The 20869-nt window shown below is 40.6% G+C and overlaps 1 protein-coding gene across 1 annotated transcript in view; it reads right to left on the reverse strand.

Annotated features, from left to right (window-relative positions):
* Positions 1-20869, reverse strand: part of mgat5 (alpha-1,6-mannosylglycoprotein 6-beta-N-acetylglucosaminyltransferase) — an 82239-nt gene that overhangs the window by 5627 nt on the left and 55743 nt on the right. The window contains exons 11-12 of the mRNA XM_078244092.1: positions 16333-16466; positions 2295-2444 (exon numbers count right to left, since the gene is read on the reverse strand). Coding sequence (XP_078100218.1) covers positions 2295-2444; positions 16333-16466 — 284 coding nt within the window. The remainder of the gene's footprint in view (positions 1-2294; positions 2445-16332; positions 16467-20869) is intronic.

Below are 20869 nucleotides of genomic sequence, written 5' to 3' on the forward strand. Positions count from 1 at the left end.
TTCTGGCAACAGGTGGCAGCAAAGCACACTCCTTCCTCTGTGTGTGTGCATGTGTATGCTGTGTGCGCATGAGAGCTCTGCATCTCCTATGTGAATCAATAAGAATTTTTACTTATACCTGAAAGCTCCTTATTAGTGTGCATTCAAGCGGTTTTGTGTGTTCATGTGCACTGTAAAGCTCATGCTGTACATGAAGGACATCCTGCTTATAATCCAAAGCTCCACATCAGAACTGTTGTTCTATTGATTTGCCCTCCTCTGTTCAAACACCCTTGCATGAGTATACAACACCTACAATGAAGATGCTTTGTTAGGAGGCTCGTTTAACTTTGAATACGATGTTTTTCATATTGTATTACTTACATCATACAATTGTCCTATCATCACACACCATCAGTACTTCAATTCTCAGATACAGTAGCAGCTCACACAAACTTTTGCATTTATGGTTCGGGCAGCTGTCTCTCCGATGAACACGGCAGAAGCGCCTCCACACACTCTTTTTTACAGTCCACTCAAAAGTTAAAACCCACGAGGCCAATTAGCTCAGGCAGTCTGGTTGCAGGTGACAGTAAATTTGATGTTTAAGAAACACAAGGAAAACTGTGCCGACAACCCCTCCTGTTTTCCTGGCAAGCTCTTAAACAACTATGTGGCTAAAATGTTGGGGTTTTGTGGGATTTAATTGGCCAGTCCCTATGGGTTTTCCATGCAGAACCACAATGTAATGAGAGGATAAGGAAGTATCTACTGTATCTCATCACTTGTGAGAGTAGGCTACGTGAATTCAGCAAATCTAAATTCACTACATTCTTTGTGCAGCCCTCTCTGGCACCAATGTGCAGAGTGCTGCTTCCCTTTAGTCTTTAGCGAGTTGTTTTCAACACTTCAACGATCTGCTCCACTGCTGAATACACCTTCGCTTTTCTGTCAGTGCCTCAAACATACCTGTGTCCTTGGTTTTAGGTGCTCAGTACAGAGCGGGATTTGGCAGCCAAGAATCATTTTTTGGCTGAAGCAATGTCCGGAATCTTTTCAGTACAAAAGGGGTTTAAATCTCAATCCATATTTTTATTTTCTATAACTGTCTGAATCATGGTCTATGGCTCTTTTGCACTTTGTATCCCTGCCCCAGCTCCTGTCTGATGTCTCTCTCTCCTCTCTCTGTCTGCCTCTCTTACCTCTCTTGCTCTGAAGGGAAGGCATCTGGTTTCAGAGGCTACAGAAATCGAAGCCCTCTCCCACCTTATCCTTCTGAAAAGGATGCTGACTGGAGCCAAAAAACAGACTCCATCTTTCAATGTCGGCACTAATGATGCGTTTTACCTTCAGCAGACCAGGTTTTTTCGAGGACCATGTCAATTTAATTCCAATCCCCCTCTGGCAGTGGGCATCTCCAGAAAATGTAGTGAAAAGTCACTCCCTACAGTAGTAACCCAGAGCTACTTCCAAGGCCACATCATAAACTAACTATATTAGTTTGTAGCGCCACTTTTGTATATAATGCATTTGAATTGAAATTTGAAGTAAAGGATTTATACCAGATGGAATGTCCTACATCAGTTCGAGGTACAGTAACGTGCTCTCCACTTCACAGCTTTCAGTACTACCACAAAACAAAGCCATTTGTGTTAAACAGCTCAACACACATTCTGTGAATGTGTGTGTGTGTGTGTGTGTGTGTGTGTGTGTCTGTGTGTGTGTGTGTGTGTGTGCCGCTCGCTCCACCCGGTACAATCCAGCTTGGCTGCAGTCTCTGTGGCTGTTTCCTTGTCTTTGTGGATGAGAGTGGTTTGAGAAGTGAGAAGAGACAAGTGATGACATGAATGGAGAAGTGCTTCTGTGGAGAGATGGGCCGAGGACAGACTCAGACAAACTACAGCCACTCGGGTCAAAACAAAGACTCTTTTCTCCAAACCTTTCACTTTTTTACACTTTCTTGACTTTTGAGTTACATTTCAGCACTAAAATGTGATTTATTTTAGGAAACTTCATTCAAAAAAGCTTTTTAAAGTAAGTGTCACACACCGACTTCTATTACAGGAATGTTCAAAGCAGATTTCACACCCTCTGCACATAAAGAAAGGTCATGGTCTGTGAAAAAGACACTGTGTGTCCTCAATATTCTGCAGGTTAGCAGGGCCACCTTTTTCTTGCTTATTTAAAAAATATGAAAGGGAAAACCGTGGGAGTTGGTTTCTGGCTTTCATAGCCGTCTAATAAGCCCCATACCCTTACGCTGAAGGGTCATTTTTTTTCTTAATGTGAGATAATTTACAGCTGGGGAGACTCACCCTGGTTTCCCGGAGGAGGAACTGCAGGTCTCGGCCGCTCAGGATGCCGTGGTTCTTGACATAGCTCGGAAGGTGCACGGTGCTGGTGCCGTGCACGGTGCCGTGGACGTCCATGTAGCTGTGGATGGTGTCAAGGTATTTCTTTTTGTCCTAGAACAAAGAGGGAGATACAATTAAATTTGTTCACCGTTTACTTTTCAATAAAAGAGGTCCACAAACCTTCTGGAAAACACAGGGTTTCACATTGGGTACATTTGTTTCCAAAGTCAGAAACATTGTTAAAAAAACATCACCCACTCTTGCAAAATACTCGCACAAAATGAAATTAATTTAGTTAGGAAAAATATTTAGGTTATTTAGGTTCAGCTGGCCCAATCCAGAAACAAACATCCTGGAATGAACAATTCTGAATTACATGTTTATGAGAGTGGACCAGGATCATTACTTTGTTATGTGACCTGATGAACTTTTGTCCGAGCTACCTGAGTGCCCATCTGGCCACAAAGGCAGGCAGAGCTAAAAATAGCACTGTATGAGGAGCATCAGTGCGCACAATATCCTGCTATTGTTATTAAGGTCTACCTGATTTGTGATGCCCTTGATCAAAAAACACAATAAAGCATGCCAACAAAGCCTGCTTCCTTTATACCAAAAGTCATGTCCAGCCTACTTCCATCACACAGGAATGTGGACAAGGTCAAACTAAATACATATTCTATTTTCATGTTTTAAAAGGGGCACTTCACCAATGTTTAGCTATATTTACTTGTCATGGGGTGTACTACTTATCTTTGGTATGGAGGAGTCTATAATGTCAGAAAATATAACCCTGATGATGTCATAATGATGTCATCAGGGCTATCTCGACTTGTTCCATAGACTTAATATTTGTAACAAAATTACAATCTGGGGGCAGGAGTTTGATTGACATGGGCATTTGCCCGGCAAAGATGGTCCAACAAATGACACTGACTTGCATTATGGTAAATGTAATAGTAGTTATTGAAGTTTGAGCCACAAACTAGGGAATGACAATCAGGATATCAAAGCCTCTGCTGACCATGACCATACTTTTTTTAATGCAACTTTTGTGAATTTGCCAACTTTATTTAAGTATAATACTAAATCGCACGAGTAACCCTTAATAACTGTATCTCCTATCTGAATCAATTCATTATGTGATATAATAATGTTTGTTATAACGGGTGCAATTATTCTGTTTTTATTATATCCACCCTGACGAAGACCTTGTGAGGTAAAAACTGATCATCTTTTTAAACCATTTATATGGACATTTGTATTATTTTTTTCTCTGCCTAAGAGTGGGCTTTTATCTTCAAGGGCACTTTTAATGTTCCCCAGAATGCACTTTGCCTCTGCATTCTTTCATGTGTTTGGAGGATTAAGAATTCAGTCCACATGATAACAGTGCAGCGTGTACTCAAGCAGAATAAGATTATATACATGATGTCATACTAAAAGTAGTCTATATCAAAGAAGTTTCACTTCCGGGATGGTTCAGATGCCGCCAGATATTCGGCCACATATTCGGCCGGATATCCGTTACCTTCCACTTTCTTTGTGTTTGTATTCTAAACTCCGGTGGATTTCTGAGGACTATGGTTAACTGCTCCTCAGATCTCTGCAGGGTAAATCCAGACAGCTGAGTTTTCTGTTGCACAGCTAAAACAACCTTTGAACGAGCACATGTTCCACCAAAACAAGTTCCTTCCCGAGGCTATTTTGCAGCGGCACCGTGGCTCCATCCGGTGCTTAGTGCCACCAATGGTTTAAAGAAATGCCAACAAACCAGAGCACGATGCTCCCATCCCGGAATGCTGTGTGGAATAAACCTTTCTCCACAGCGCTGTGGCAAATGCGAGACTATACTAAAAGTGATTCAAGGCTATGTGTGAGTTGGGGTTAAGCAGACCGTGCAGCAAAATGTGATATCGTAAATTTCATAATAATGTCTGTTGATCAACTTAAAATATTATTAACAGTTTCTATTATGTGTTTACTTTGAACATCGTTTTATTTTCTTGGCAATCACTGTCAAGTTGGTCATAAAAACCACACACAAGAGATTAAAAAAATAAAAAAATGAGTCAAGTTAATCAGTTTGGATGGAAACATTACTTCTATAATAAAAAGGCCTTTGATGGTCCCCACACTAAAATTTTCACAGCAGGTCTATGATTTTCAAAAACGAGGACGAGACTGCCAAATGTGCACACAAATGTCCCTATGTTTCCTGTCTTTTTCACTTAGTCCTGCACCATATGGAAGACGAGTACAGTACAGTGGAATGCTCTTAAAGCCCAGCCCTTCAGGGAGGCAGTAAGTTGAAAGCCAGCCATTTTCGCCATAATGACAAAATGCCTCAAAGGCACATTCACCAGTAGGTTGACACACACACTCATACACACTGGAATATTATCGATTACCAATAGTTTCAATACTCATGGGGCAGGAAGGCCATTATTGTTAAAAGCTACCCGTTTCAAATTCACACACAACCCCTACACATGAGCCTGCCTTTGAAACGGTTCTTCCTCCAGGTCATGTTCCTGCTCTCACTCTGTGTGTGTGTGTGTGTGTGTGTGTCTACCTCAGTGCTTCTTTTTTGGGGCTTAAGTTTCAGGTAGCCGCTCGTCAGGGTCCCTGGCGGCATGGCTATCAGATGCCTCCAGCTAGCCTACTGTAACTAAAGCAGCCTGGTGTGTGTGTGTGTGTGTGTGTGTGTGTGTGTGTGTGTAAGTTCTAATTAGAAGGTGAAATCACTACCATGTAATCTTTACACTCAGGAGAGCTGAGCTGGGATTTATTTGCGTGGTTGTGTGTGTGAGGGGATTTAAAAATTAATGTTGCTGGTAGGTACCTGAAGAAGACACACACACACACACACACACACACACACACACACTTCTATAGAAGTACACATCTATAGAGGTGCATGAGGTCAGGAAGAGCGGATACATCCACACTTTGTAACAGAAAGGAATGAGTCAAGAAAGACTATTAACATTGATACTTCTAAAAACACAGTAATTCCTATGCAGTATGGTGATTCATGTAAATATGCAGAATGGTTCAACTTTAAGATATGTGTTGCACTTTCACGTCAGTTGATGGCGCTTTAAATACAAAAGTTGACAATCTTAAGGGCATACATACATTTTAGACACATGTTCTGATTGGGAATGATTTGTTGCCGTTCAACATAGAATTACATTTTTTATTTAATCATTTGAATGAGTACGGTATTTTACAATTGCTTCTGTGCAGAGTTTCGGAGCCAAAGCAATTGTAAACCACTCTAATGACATATGAGATTAGACATGCAGTAAATTAGAATATGGATTATAATGAACATTTTAGATGAACATTGTTGGATTTACTGTACATGAGACATGACAGCCTGGAGCGGAAAGAAGAAGAAAAAAACACTACTGAAGGAAAAACATCATAAAGTTTCTTAAGACAGGATGTGTGTGATGTGTTTATGGTGACTGCTTTAGTGGCTGTGTGTGTGTGTGTGTGTGTGTGTGTGTGTGTGTGTGTGTGTGTGTGTAGAAGAGGAACATAGATTGCCATGACCCTTCGAGGCAGTCACCACACAAAGCTTCACGGTCAGAGGACATCACTGGCCAGATGCTCTCTGGAGCATGGCTGGACTTTCTCTCACACACAGACACACTTGGTTGGAATAAAGGGAGGGAGCGTGTTCAAAAAGAACAAATGTGTTGAAAAAAACGGGCTGAAAGATGTAAAAAATCCCATCCCTGGCAAAGCGCGACAGGACTACAGAAGTGGGACAACATGAAAGAGAGGCATGTGGTGCATTGCCATTTTTCAGATCCATTGTGGAATTTCTTTGCTTTCCCTTCATGTAATGATAATATGCCAACTTCAGTTCATAAACCTGTCTTGGCTGTCAGCACACGGTTAAGCAGAAAAAAGTTATGACTTTGTAACACTAACAGGCGTGAAGACACATCACAAGATAGTTTTTTCTCTCCATGTCCTCAGAAAAGCCCTGGTGGATTTGTGTGCGCTGTATGTGGATGTATATGTCTCCAACCACATGCAACGTGCAATCTGAAACCAGGTAGCAGATCGATTGCAGCAGTCGTGTACGGGAGCATGTGCTTAGGGAGTTATAAAATAACTGCTTTAGCTGGAGAGGTTGATTGATGCAGGAAAGGAGGAGGCGAGTTTTATGACCTTGTAAATCACAGAGAATTTGTAAAGCCTGACTCGGAGAGGCGGCTGCTGCTTCTGTCGGCAGTCTAAAGCCCCTGACACACCAACCAAATGGCCGACCCTCGGCAGAAAAGGCAGTTGGACTGATCAGTCTCCCGAGTTGTTCAAAAAAAGTGCCTCGGAACACACCGAAGCAAGGAAACGTAATACGTCTCCATAACAGCAGGCAGCGCTAATCTGTATTGTCGCCCAAAAATGAAAACCGGCAGCTGATTGGACGAACGCGTCACGTGGGTCTGGTTTCTCCGGAAATTCAAAGCCAGACTGTCATGGCAGCTTGTTCAGAATACCATCCCTAATTGTACTAGTTCACCGAAACGTGTTTCTGAAAACATTTTAAGCGAGAAATAGGCCATGCAGTTGCTGAATCTGTCTTTATTTCACATCGACAAAGGTCAGTTTAAAAGATTTGTCCGATTTTGAGAGACTCTAGTCACGCTCATCCCGCTCCTCGTTTTCAGGTTATCACTCTTCCAATCAGATTGGTCATTTGAGTCCGAATGCCGGCAGTGCCCGCCTTCCAATTCAACATGTCAAATCGGCCAAAATGAATGCCGACGGCCTCACGGACGGACGACAGCATGGAACACACCAAACAGACTCGAGTCACTGACCTTGCCAGACTGTCCAACGGCCGATTATCGGGTTAGTGTGTCACGACCTTAAGGGGAGGAAAGCTTACAGGCTGAGAGACCACCTAAAAAGGTTTCAGATCCACAGCTAACTTTCTATTGTCATTGATCCGTGTTTATGATGGCTAGCATTACAGCACTCACCAGTTTATAAGTAAGAAATAAGAGAAATTAGACTATTAAAGCTGTCACAGACTTAATTAAGTAAGTAAACTCCCCATCTCTGTTATTTTATTTTTATTACATTTTATTCTATTACATTTTTTTCTCTTAGGCAATTTTATAGTGGCTGCTAAGTGACACATGATATAAATGAAATAAGTGATTTCGAAATTTACTGTTAGGTATGTTTATCAGCTGTTCTACAGAAATGCGGAATCAGCTCTCTGATCTGAGGTTTAGATGGAAATCAAAACACTTGTTATGTGAGTGCACGGCACTTTTTTACCATTTATTATTAAATTTCTCCTCCTATATGTTGGTATAGGGGCAGAGCTGCAGGGCTGAGAGCAGATTTTGATGTTTCAGCGCTTTCTCTTATCAGGTACTAGTGTCAAGACAGAAGGGTGGGAGCAGATTAATCTTGCATTTCAGCACATTTCAACTGAAACAATCAACTTCTGCATTCACCTGAGACACTGCATTCAATACATATTCTGTCTTCCTCGTGTTCATTCCTCATGTTCTCAAAAAAGATGGTGCAAAGAGCTGTTGGCTCATCAGAATGCAGACAGGTGCACTTGGTTCGACTTACTCGACCCTCAAACTGCTTTCGACATCAAACGCACCTCTGATCGTCTTCCCATCTGAAATAATCTCCTCTCTGGAGGCCCAAAAATGGAAGCTTGTCAGTCACAACAAAAAAGTCACTCCACCTATTCTTCAGAGAACACCGCATAAACACTCTCTGACAAGCAGAGCCCATTACACACATCTCTGCAGTGATGTCATAATGTTGAGTCAGTCAGAAGTAACGGCAGTGGTTCATTTCAAGTGTGGTGATTTGCACAAGGGCACTTTAGCAATACTAAACAGCCTTTATACCCGGCCTATGACTTTTCTTATTCTTCACTGTTGTACTTTGAGTTATTATCAATTCCATAGACATTAATTGTATTTATATCTCAGCCATGGTCTTTCTGAACACTGATGATTTCAAAATGCTCAGTCTTGCACATTGATCAAGTGTACATACATGTATTACACTGAAATGTACTGTTTATGAATGACTTATGAGGAATACAATGCCATACATGAAACTTTTGAAACAGTTTCTTTATACCCAGCAACTGTAGCAACTGCAACTACAGTAGAACTGCCATTCTGATCTCAAAAAGCTCGGTATTGCAATCAAAAATTATGCCAATCAGCATGCTCACAGCAATCACACACACATTTTCTTCAGGACGTGCAATTGGCATCATTAGAACTACTGCATGACTTAATTCCAGTGTGGTTCTTTTACGTCTAATGGGCAAAAAGAAGACCCACCACTACAGATTACAAAAAAGAATAAGACAAATGTATGACAGATGTAATTGTAAATAAACAGCTTAAAGTGCTCATATTATGCTTTTTGGCTTTTCCCCTTTCCTTTATTGTGTTATATATCTTTGTTGTTTACGTTATAGGTTTACAAAGTGAAAAAGCCCAACGTCCACCCCAAAGGGACTTACCATCTCCAACAGAAAACATTGTTCACAAACTGCTCCAAACAGCTCTATTGTAGTCCAGCCTTTACTTCAGAGACAAACGTGGTCACTTTGTAACACACGTTATAATGCTCGCCTAGCTGCTAGCGTGGCACTCCCTCATACTGTGCAACTGACTAGCTACTTACAATGTGAGATGCCTCACTCTGTGACTAAAACAGAGAGCTCAACACACAGGGTGAAAAGAGGAGCTGCAGCAATGTGCAGTACAACAAATATATGGCGTTTTCTGAAAATTAAACCACATAGACCTATTCTGGTACAACCTCTAAACACAATTATGAACCTGAAAATGAGCATAATATGAGCACTTTAATAAAAGCACCGTAACACCCATTAGACACTGACAGATACGTAGAAATCGCCAGGGGAACATGGGTAAATAGTATCCAGAAGTGCTTGGAGTGCAGTCAGGAGATGTTATTTACTTTAATGCCCTCCCACACTCCATTAGACATAACAGTGTGTAACCTATTGGAGTTTGGTGGCTGGCCAGAGCATGTTTTTGAGTAGTAGAGGAGGTGATAACTGAAAAGTTGAGTCCTTGCTTTGTATATGTGGGCTGCGTAATCATCCAAGTGTCCCAGGCTGAGCTCATATGTGTTGTATGCCCACTTCAAGAGAAATAAATTAAAAACCCATGCAGTATCTATATTATTCCTGCCCATCCTGCAGCGATGGAAACACCTGTAGCGCCGCATGCATCATTGGGTGCAATTAAAAGCTTTGCACCTTGTATATAGAAGCTAATGGCACCAGGAGGGCTCTTAACACCATTTCCATACATTCAAACTACTACCTCATGAAGCATGCAGTGAACAAAACATGCCATCGGGAGGTGTCCGTATTATTTCAAGCCTAATTATCAATGCGGTATAAGCAGAGTTAGGCTGCTTGCTCAATTTAAACATTACTTATTTCTATTCTTATATTAATTATATTATTGTACTTATTGTTGCCCTACTGTAGCTATTCAATTTCATGTCACTGTTAAATATATTATTTTTTGTTTTACTCTCACATTTGTTGGTTGCATTCCCCTCATAAGTCTGGATTAGCCATTTACGGTTTCTGTGAATGATTACAGAAGCAAACAGTGTTGACAGTTCAATGCACTTGTCCTTTTGATCAATACAATCGAAAGTAGATTGAACACAACACATTCCGAAAAAGACAAGGTCAGTGTGTTCCCCATGCCAAAAAAAGACACTAATCATGATGAATCATGCCTAGAAATGTAACTACATTTCTAAATGGTCAGCTTATTTGGGATATCTGTGTCTCTTAGATATTGATTTTTAATATTTGTTTTAAATATTAAACTTTTTTTTGCTGCTTTCAAATGTTACTCTTTAACTGACATCTCTTATTCTTCAAGTGATAATTCAACTGCTTTCAGTGCTTATACATATGTCAACTGACAGTTTCACTGCTTTTATCTTTTATTCTTTAACTGAGTTCATCTGCCTCCAACGGTTGCACTTCAATTGATACATTTCTTGCAGTTTATACACATAAAGTGGCTAATTTCTTTTAGGACTTACACTACAACTGACCCATCCTGCTCAATTTACCACCTAAACACCTGGCATTTCAACTCCTTTCAGTGATTGAAGTTCAACTGAATCTTCACCTTCTTTCAGCACTTTCGCTTCAACTAATACTTGTGTCAGCACTTAAATTGACACTTCAACTTCATACAGCCCTTACATTTTAACTGCCATTTCAACTTTTTTTTGGTCAATGTATTTCAACTGCCACTTTACCTTCCTTCAGTATTTCAACCAATTCAAATGTGCAAGTTTTCAGCAGTGAGCACAAGTACATCAGAAAGTGTACAGTTCTAGTTGTAATATACTAAAGATTGAAGTAAAACATAATATTTGACACGACAGATCTGAGTTACAAAGTATAGCAGCAGCAAACAGCACCTTCTGGAAATGGCTTGAGCCTAATTCAACGAAACATCTGTGACAGAAGCAGTCTGTTCAATAACCGCAATAACATTTCCCGTGCCGACCCAGCTTTTTCATAAACGTCAAATTCAGGTTTCTGCCCAAGCACTCACGCCACTTTAATGGCACAAGAGATTGCTTCGTTAGATTGGACAAGCACAGTGAAACTAAAGACGGTTTAATGTTCAACTCAACTTGGTTATCCTTCATGAAAGGGGGATGAAACACATACAGACTGTGCATAAGGCTGTAAGGGTAAGAGTGTGGGATGGTTGCCCTTCCTGCTCTACATATGCCAGCTCTGTCTGTGTGTGTGTGTGTGTGTGTGTGTGTGTGTGTGTGTGTGTGTGTGTATGTGTCCCTGCCAGCTTAGTGTGATTTCTCTTTCTTCAACATGTCCTCTGATCTCCTGCCAAGGGCCTGCAGCTTTCCCTCTCTGTACATCCTCCTCATTCTCACCTTGCTCCCTTCTGCCTCATCAAATGCTTTCTTACACACTGAACGCTAAAAGATAGGGACACTGACCGATTTAGTGGAGACTAGTGCAGTGCCCGTTTAAAACATACCTGCTCGTAACAGGCTAATTGCTTGGCCTCCTGTATTGTTGCTTGCAGTTTTCTCCAGAACCATCGTACCCCGAAATAACTTACAGAGGCACCCCAAAGCACTTAATATGCAACTTAACTGTATACTACTGACTTACTACTACTGAAATAATTTACCTGACAGAGAAATGTTGCTGGTTAAGTTGCAGATTCACATTTTACTCACAAAATATTACAAATAAAATATCTATAATGGAAGATTAAGATATAGAGACAGGGTGACAATATGAGAGATATATTCCAAATAATGAATACTTAAATATCTAATAGCTGTTTGTATAGTGTGTGTGGACAGAGAGAGAGAGAGAGAGAGAGAGAGAGAGAGAGAGAGAGAGAGAGAGAGAGAGAGAGACACAGAGAGAGACACACACACACAGAGAGAGAGACATAGAGAGAAGACAGTCACTCTTAGCTCCCTTGCTCTGCTTTTCTAACTGGGTTGCTATGGAAACAGCTCCCTCAGAGGTGGTCTGGCCATTTTATTTCAGGTCTCACCATCAACACTGCCTCTTTAACAACAAAATACTTGAAATATGAAAGACCTGCTGCTTTGGCCTACATGAAGTTACAGTCCTCAGCAAAACGAGGAATCATTTAATTTCACTACAAAGTGATTCACTACAAATGATCCCTGTTTTAATCACCGACTTGACTCACCTCTATTACCACAAGACAAGTGCAGACAAATCTTTCATAAAGTTAGGTACAACCTCAACCCTAGAGCGATCAAACTCTCCCCTGTGCTTCCCAAAAATCTGCACGCTGTTATCATCATCATAGTAATTTATTGCATTTTCCAGCTGTCACTTTTTCTGTATGTTCTCAGCATGTGAGATTTTTTACTACGACACACAAGGTTGACTCCATAAAGTTTTCTTTTAAGATATTTGAAATCTGCCCCAATTTTGCATTTTGAAAAATAAGAAAAACAGTATTTTTCAGAAAAGGTAATCCAATGAACGGAGGGTTTATGGATCAGAAACCCTCCGCAGATAGTTAGACTATTGTTCCTGATAGTATGAGGTTTGAGGTTTAGTCCCATACAACTATATAACATGCTAAAAATATACAAAGCCCCTAAATAGATGATCCAAAAAAAAGGAAAAGAAAAACAAAGAACTTTGTCAAAATTTCTCATTGGCAAATGAAACTGTTTTGTGCTCACGGAAATGAGAAAGTCATGTGCACTATAAAGCATCTGTTGTGCATCAGAAACAACACTTTTTCCCCCTTTTTGTCTTCCAGTTGTGCTGGTATTGATAAAAACTTGAAATGAAGACTAGTGAAAAATGTGTGAGAGAATGTGTGTGTCTGGGTGATTATTACTCAGTGAGCTTCACACATTGGTTCACTTTGTACACCGGTGGGATGAGTGTGACCTGAGCACCTCTGCATACTGATCAGGCAGAGCGAGTACCTTTCAATAGGCTGGGTTTTACGTGGACACCATTACTTGCCTAACCTACATTAACCCCTCCAAATTAAGGCCGAGGAAGGAGACAGCATTCAGCTGGAGAATACATCTGCAACAATGCTGGCTCAGGCACTCTAATGTGTCCACACATTTCCAGTTTCAATGACCAGAGTTTTTCCACATTATTTGGGTTTTATAGCTCAATAAAGCAAATAAATATATCTCAAAAACCTTTCCTGGAAATATTGGAAGTTTCCTGTAAAGTCTTATCTAGCCTAAATGTATTTGTATTTGTTTTATGATGCCTGTAGAGATTATTCTTTTGGCATTTTAGGCCTTTATTTGTATAGGACAGCTTAGACTTGAAAGGGGAGAGAGTGGGGGTACGACATGCAGCAAAGGGCTGCAGGTCAGAGTCGAACCAGAGTTAAACTTGCATTAGCTAAAAGTTACATTAAAATGGAAATCATCTGATCCCTAGATAAACGTAGGGGGAAAAAAGTGGAAATGAGGGGCAGGTATAGTAATTAAGGCAAGAGAGAGATTTGATGAGCAACACTGAAGTTTGCCAACGTTATCAGGGCTGAAAAGAGATTTAATTCGATTGCTACATATGAAAAAGATGACCGTACCTCTCTCAAGCGTTAGTTAGGGAGTCTTCAGATCATTAATCCCATAACATGAATATAATTCCATTATAAATTTTACCTTCGTGCAAGAAATAGAATTCTTAAAGTGGGACCCACTTTCTATTACAAATAGGGGATATATCATTTTGAAATAAAACCTCTCAAGTGTGGAGAAAGAGATCGAAGGACAGCTTGATTTAAAATGAAGAGGGAGGGGAATGAAGTAAGCTAGTCAGCTCGTTATCAGTCGGTTCCAAAATGGCCCTTTAATTAAAAGCAGGAGGTAATGAACAGCTTGGGAGTCTGATTGGCAACTAATGCCGCTTGCTGTGAGCTGATGGGCTCCCCCTGTCTGCCCTTTTAAAGCTAGACTGAAAAGCACACTGCTGTGTGAGCTCTGACTCAGTACTAGAAGCCATAAAACACAGCAGCATGCCAGCTACCTCTGGATTAAAAAACTATAAACACCTTGGGATTTAGAGCCTTACAATGTGGCTTTGAAATTCAAACTGTACAAGTGTTGTTAATGAATACGTTTTAGATTAGGTTTTTAAGTTTGTTTTGTTGCTGTTAATATTTTCCCACATGACTTGTATTTTCCAAACACACACTTCCTTGTGCTGTTTCAGAGGCCACTGGTTGGATTTTGTTCATTACTTCTTAGGACAAATCACATCTTTATGTGATCAGGATCGCAATAATCCTGGAGGTGAAGAAGTGAAGTTCTCATCCAAGCCCTGAAACATACTGTTTAAATGCCCTTAATATTGACACCAAACTCCCATCTGCTCCAACAGAAATCCTGTAGTGTGCAGCTCCAAGCGTAAATGTGTGTGACTATAGGTGCTTTCCGACCGGATAGTACTTGTACTTTTTAGAGGAAAAGTACACTTCTAAGCAGTTCTAAGAACTACTCTCCTCCAAAATCTTTTTTTCCGTTTGCATTCCCACTGGCCAAGTGGCCATAGGGACTGGTAGGAGGGGTAAGGGAGTGACGCAAGCTGCACTGTGGACGTACGTGTGTGTGTGTGTGTGTGTGTGTGTGTGTGTGTGTGTGTGTGTGTGTGTGTGTGTGTGACGGCTGGCGAGCCACAGGACACGCTTGTGGAGCTTAACTCCGAAAAGACAGTTAACCACAGGTTCCCGTTAATCTTATGATGGACATGTGTTGTGATATTTAAACAAACGAACCGTCAACGGCGAAATAAAAGCCTCCTATTTACGAGAACGGTCTGAGAGACCTCCAGCTTACCGCAAGATGTCTGAGCAAGACTGGCCGAGCGACGAGCTAGAAGCCGGGGGAGGCGCTTGCTGGCTGTCACCTCACTTGATGGAGCTTCTCAACTCCGAAAACTTTGAAGCAAATTGTCAATTCGGCATCAATTTTCGCAAGACTGCCTATATTCAAAATCTAAACACTTAATTTCTCGCCTAAAACGTTGTCAGAAGTGAATTTAATGATGAATAAGATGGTGAAAATTGTTACAAATGTCCCGTTGTTGGTTGTTGCTCTGTCTGCAAGTTTCCGAGTTGGCAGTGGGCGTGACTTATAAGTTCGACCAATCAAGTACACCTAGGAAAAGGGAAAAGGGAAAAGACCTTGCTCTGAAGTAGGAGCTAAAAAAGTACACTACTGAGGCCAGAGGAACTTAAAAATCCCCAAATTTTTTTCCTGTCGGAACATGACGAAAAAAAGTGTTCTAGGAATGTTTAGTTCTAAGAACTCCAAAAATCCCTCCGGTCGGAAAGCCCCGCAGGGATTTTTGACCAAACAGTTCCAGGAACTATGGAACCACAGAAACTCAATGCATGAACTATTATCACCAGTCAGCTGTATTGACATAAATGTAAAGCCAATGAGTTGGTAAAGGTAGGTAAAGCCAAGTGGAACAAACCATGACCGGCTGATGCAACAGTATTTGCAGATCATTAGTCAGTTATGTTCGGCTTATTATTCAATTCTACACATCTTCACCACACAGCCTCCTGATGTGAGAAGGCATTTGCACTACAAGGCATGCTACATGAAGACAATTCTCTTGTAGCTTCTATTATCATGCCACCGAGCGACTCTGTCAGACAACTAAAGAGTCAGTAGGATCTGGAGCGACCCACTCTGAAACATACATGGTGTCGGCTGAAAGCTCATCAAGGCGTGGGCAGTAATCCAACCATCCATGGCATGCCAAACAATGTGCAAATCTCTCCAAGTCTCTAAGTCGTTTTTGTCTAGGATACAGTAATCCCTTGGTCCCTGTGCCGCAGTGTGAGCATGTATTTGAATATATTAAAAATGTCACGGAGAGAGCGATGAATTTGAGCTTCGTTATTAACTTTTCTGTGAAAGTTTTACCCAAGGTTGTTCAAAGAGTTTCACTGCAGAGCTCTCAGGGGTCTGGAAATGGGTTATTCTTGGTCCACTGGCGTTCTTGGCATGCCTAGTCTGTCCCTTTCATCTTCAGAAGGCATACGTAGGTATTTATCTATGTGTACATCTGTGTATGTCAGAGTGTAAGTATTTGAAAAGGTGTGTGTCTGTGTAAATGTGTCTGTAGGTATGTGTGTACAGTATATGGGTTTTGCTGGGTTTTGGAAAAGTCAGAACTACTTTTTTTTCTCTGTAGCATGGTTGTATCAGTCTATAACTATAACACTTTTGATTTCCGACCTGATCAGACAACACGTACAAACCACTTCTTTTCTAGTATAACCCGGCCCTATAGGTGTCCAATTTACATGTTCCAGGGCGTGAGAAATGTGTACACTGTTTTAGTAATATCGTAAATGTCTCATGCATGTGTGCGAGTGCATAAAAGATATAATACCTTCCAGAAGTTGTCAACCTTGCCGTAGACTAGTGACTGGTTCTGTCTCTTGATGTCATCAATGTGTCTGATGTCGCTGGCATTGAGGTGCTGCTCCACGACAAAGCCCAGGAAACTGTTGTCTGGGGTGTGCGCTGCAGTAAAATAAAAATAAAATATAAATACATACAAACACACAAATGAATATCGGTGCTTGCCTCTAAGGGATTAAAAGCTCTAAAAGGCGTCATTTAACCTTCACTGTGATGCATTTAAATGTGTCTTAGCAAAACAAAAAGGAAAAAAGGATAGAGGCGAGAAAAAAAGTCAGTGATTGCTTCTTTGGGAATAAAATGAAAAATGACTTTAGGCTATTTTTCTCTCCTTAGTTTATGCATCACTAAGGCAAAAACAAAAGTGTCTGCATACTATTTAGTTAAATATGACCATTTCAATCCCAGTAATTAGCACTGATCTAAAGAGAGAGACGGAAACAGTTGCACAGAACAACTCAACAAGCACTTTGGGTTTTTGTTCCCTCCGTTCCTTATCGCCTGGTGATGACAAGTTACTATGGGAACAACGAGATGAGCAGGTCAAGAGTGGAGCCCGAATCTGGCAGCGCTTTACCTCACTCCCTTCTGCCTTGTAAAACAAATGTGAAGACAAGGGTTTTGGAGTGTGGGCAGATAAGGTTCAGTCAAAAAGTAATATGCTTAATAATCGAATTGAGGAATAGTACAACCAGACTGAAACGCAGACCTCATCACCCATGGAAGTGAATGAAACAGCCTGCGAGGTGTTTTGGTGCAGATTCGTGCCAGAGCCCCGGGGAACTACTGTACTGTGGTCAGAGCTTTTTTTTTTTTTTTTTTTATTACCACAATGCTTTTACTACAGAGGCAAATTAAGGTCAGTCAGTCAGAGGGAGATGGCATCGGCTTCAGTATAGCAGTGTTTTCCCTAGGTATATGGAAGACTTAGATGAACGTATTTGGCATGGGGTTTAGGGGTCGGCCCTCAAGAAAATCGTACGTAAAAAAATTAAAATAAAAAATGCAATTTCACGTCATGTTTTATTGATTATTTTCACCATATGTGTGTTTAAAATGGAAAGCTAGCGCAGATAATAAACAACTACAATCATTACATCTGAGAAAAGTAATTTGGTTACATTCATTCGGCTTAAGGTGGTGCCCAAAATAGCGTAGGTGCTGCACCTAATAGTAGGGAAAACCCTGGTATAGAAAATAAAAGAAGGCTTGATTGAGAAAATCTCTGCAAAGAATCTCAAATACCACAGGTGCAAACACAGGTATCCTCTGGACTAATCACGCCTCATGTAATAAGAGGGGATGAATCATCATAAATGATGACATTTAACACATGATGGCAGGGATACAGCTGCTGTATCATGATTCAACTGTGGCAGATGACAGCAGAAACAATGACGTACTGTAAAAGTTTGACTATGCTACAGCAGTTCCACAAATACTATTGAAGTGTTTTTATCAGGGTGTTGGCTGGAATGTGACATTTTTTCCCACTTGACAAAAAGCCAACGTTTGTTCACTCGATCTCTTCAGGCAGTTCACATATTGGCTCCAGCTAAATATCTTTGGGCAAACATAAAAAAGAAACACACAGGATGCAGAGTAAATGAGCCTAGCACCAGACCAAGTAATTACTGAACAAATCAAATCCTGCTCCTGTTCTGCACTTCCCAGCATGACAATGCACAGATGGAACCTTTCACCCGCTGAGAACTGTTAGTTCATGTTGCGTGTGTGTAGGAGAGCACATAAATGTTACGAAGATACCACCAGATCTGTGTGAGGTGTCAGTGTGGCATAATGGAGGTGTAGTTGAGCTGGTGTTAACGGTAGAAAAGCAAAAGCACTTTTGAACAAATACACGCCAAAACCTCAAAAGGTCAACAATAACAAAGTATTTCTGATGGCGACGAGGCAGAGATTGTCCTCTGCACTGGGAGGATGCAGCACTAACACTCCTGTACAAAACTAACTGTGTAAACAGGACAGGCTGTTAATTAGTGTTAGGCCCTCTTGATGCATTTGGCAACAGATGCGTCCTCTCCCACTAGAGCCGCCACTCAAAATGTCACTCAACTTGCCACGGCTTCATTTGCTATTAGCTAACAAACAGCCTGGGAGGACAGCGTTGTTGGAGAAGCAGCTGCTTTTGTTGCTCTTGACAAACTTGTGAATGTGAAGTTGCTAAATAAGGAAGCCTGGGTTCACTTAGGAGTCAATATTGGTACAACATGGCCGACCTGAGTGCGAAACCGGGTGAAAAAATGCCGGTAATACTCTTAAGGGCAGGATATCGTCTCTGACAGGGTGAGAGGGACTGTTCAGGGGCTTCCTTTGTGCCCTTTAAAAAGGAGCAGGAAAGTGTCACTGAATCAGCGTTAGAGGCAGACTACACTACATCATCGCACAGTGGTACCTGCACAAGAAAATACACTAGGGAAAAAGTAATCCCAAGTCACAGACTAAGGATTATGTGATTAATATTAGCCCAACATTTGAGAATGCAGACTCATTTTACAGTAAACTAACTTCTATTTTGCTGGTCACACAAAAAAAAAAAAGATTTTAAACTGCAAAGATGCATCATCAACACTAAAATCTCCAGCACTCTGAAAACTCAACATCAAGACTTTTTTTGGTTAGACAACTTCTGAATGGGCCTGAAGGGTGAGAATAAAATAAAAATACACAAGCAACTTTGAGATTGAGCGACTGCCAGGCAGTCCTACAGTGCTGCAAACATCATAAGAATGAAAATGAAGTGTTTTTAATCTGTAAGTAATTCATACTCATGTTAGTTTGAAATATCACAACACAAGTCTGAAAAATGATCCACGAGACCAATGAATAACTCATTCGACAGATGTTTCGCAATCATTAGCACATTATTGATGTTCATTAATTTATGCTAATGTCGGCCATATTTCATACAGTCTGAGGACAAACAAAGAAATGCACTTGGCCCTATTCTATGCACCCACACAACCACGGTACTGTATGTGCCATTTGAAGGTCCAATATATTTACCTTGGTTTGCAATCTATTAATCGGTAAAGCAGTTTTGGAAAGTGTATAACTGTCTCTATGTCATTAAATGCTAATTGGTGTCTATGTGTCTCTACAGTATTTCTGGACTTCAGTGTTGGAACTTTCCATTATGCTAATTAGAGATGGCCCGATGCCATTTTTTGCTTCCCGATACCTGAACTTGCGTATCGGGCCGATACCGAGTACTGAGCCGATACCAATGTGACATATATTTTATTATGTTTTAACAACTGTATACTACTATCCCTGTATGGATGTGATATGATTTCTATCTTTGTTGTCAGTCTGGCTCAGGTTAAACTCTTTGTGAAACATGAACAAACACAAACAATGAACGCCACAGAACTTTCTTTTATTATGCAGTTTGACAGTCAGTTATAACGGAAAAAGAACATAAATAAACTACTTTGACGTAGATTTTCTTTAGGGCTTTATTACGTGGTATCGGATCGGTGCATTAACTCCAGTACTTCCCGATTCTGATACCAGCGTTTTAGGCAGTATCGGAGCCGAATAAGATTGATTAATGCTAATCCACTGCAATCAATCAAAGAAAGCATCTAAAAAGGTTTAAAATGTAAAGAAACAGTGAGAGGTGCTCAATTACAGCACCTGTTCTTGTCTTGCACCAATGTTTCATTAGAAAACTCTGTAAATCCAATAACCACATACGTAGAGTACAGGCAGGGCGACATCTTGAAAGCCTGCATTTAATTACGTTTTGATTGAATGAAATAAAAATGATTTCATTCTCAACAAATGTGTTCTCTCTGTCTGGTTTTCCAATGATATGAATTACAAGAACCCATTTCTTATTTAAGGTGTTGTAAAAAGTTTATTTGTGCTTTGGACAGAGTAAGGCGTATGAGAGACAACAGCCTATTGATCGAACGAACGAATATAGAAAAAAAAAAAAGATAACCTTTTGTGAGTGGGTGTGCCAGCGACATTATCAGTCAAAGCTTTACAGGCACTATCAGCCTGGCAGATCTCAGGGTCAGTTACGTAGCTGGCAATGCCTCAAAGATAAATAATATCTGTTGTTCGGCCTATGACCAGTATTAATCATCATTTCCAGGAAGGGATTAAGCATTCAGCTGCACAGATACACACACAGGAAAACTGTGGCAAGGGTTTAAGAGAAACCTGGTTGACAAAGCTGATTTCTTGGGCCATGTGCATGCTTCAAGTTTCTAAATGTGTTTTTATAAGAGTGCATGTGCATGACAAAGATGTTTGACAGGGAAAGTATATCTGTGACAGTAGTGCAGAGGGATTAAAGGAAGGATCATTATTCATAGTCATTCTTGTTTCCAAAATAAATAGATAAAATGTATATCTGTTTGTAGTCAGGTTTATATCCCACACCAAAGTCTTTGTAACAAACCTGTCTTTTAACCTGATAAGGTGTATAGTAAATAAATTAGACTTTACAGGACTTCAATCCTTACATGTCG

This window comes from Sander vitreus, chromosome 24 (assembly GCF_031162955.1).
Source record: "Sander vitreus isolate 19-12246 chromosome 24, sanVit1, whole genome shotgun sequence".
Classification (NCBI taxonomy): domain Eukaryota; kingdom Metazoa; phylum Chordata; class Actinopteri; order Perciformes; family Percidae; genus Sander; species Sander vitreus.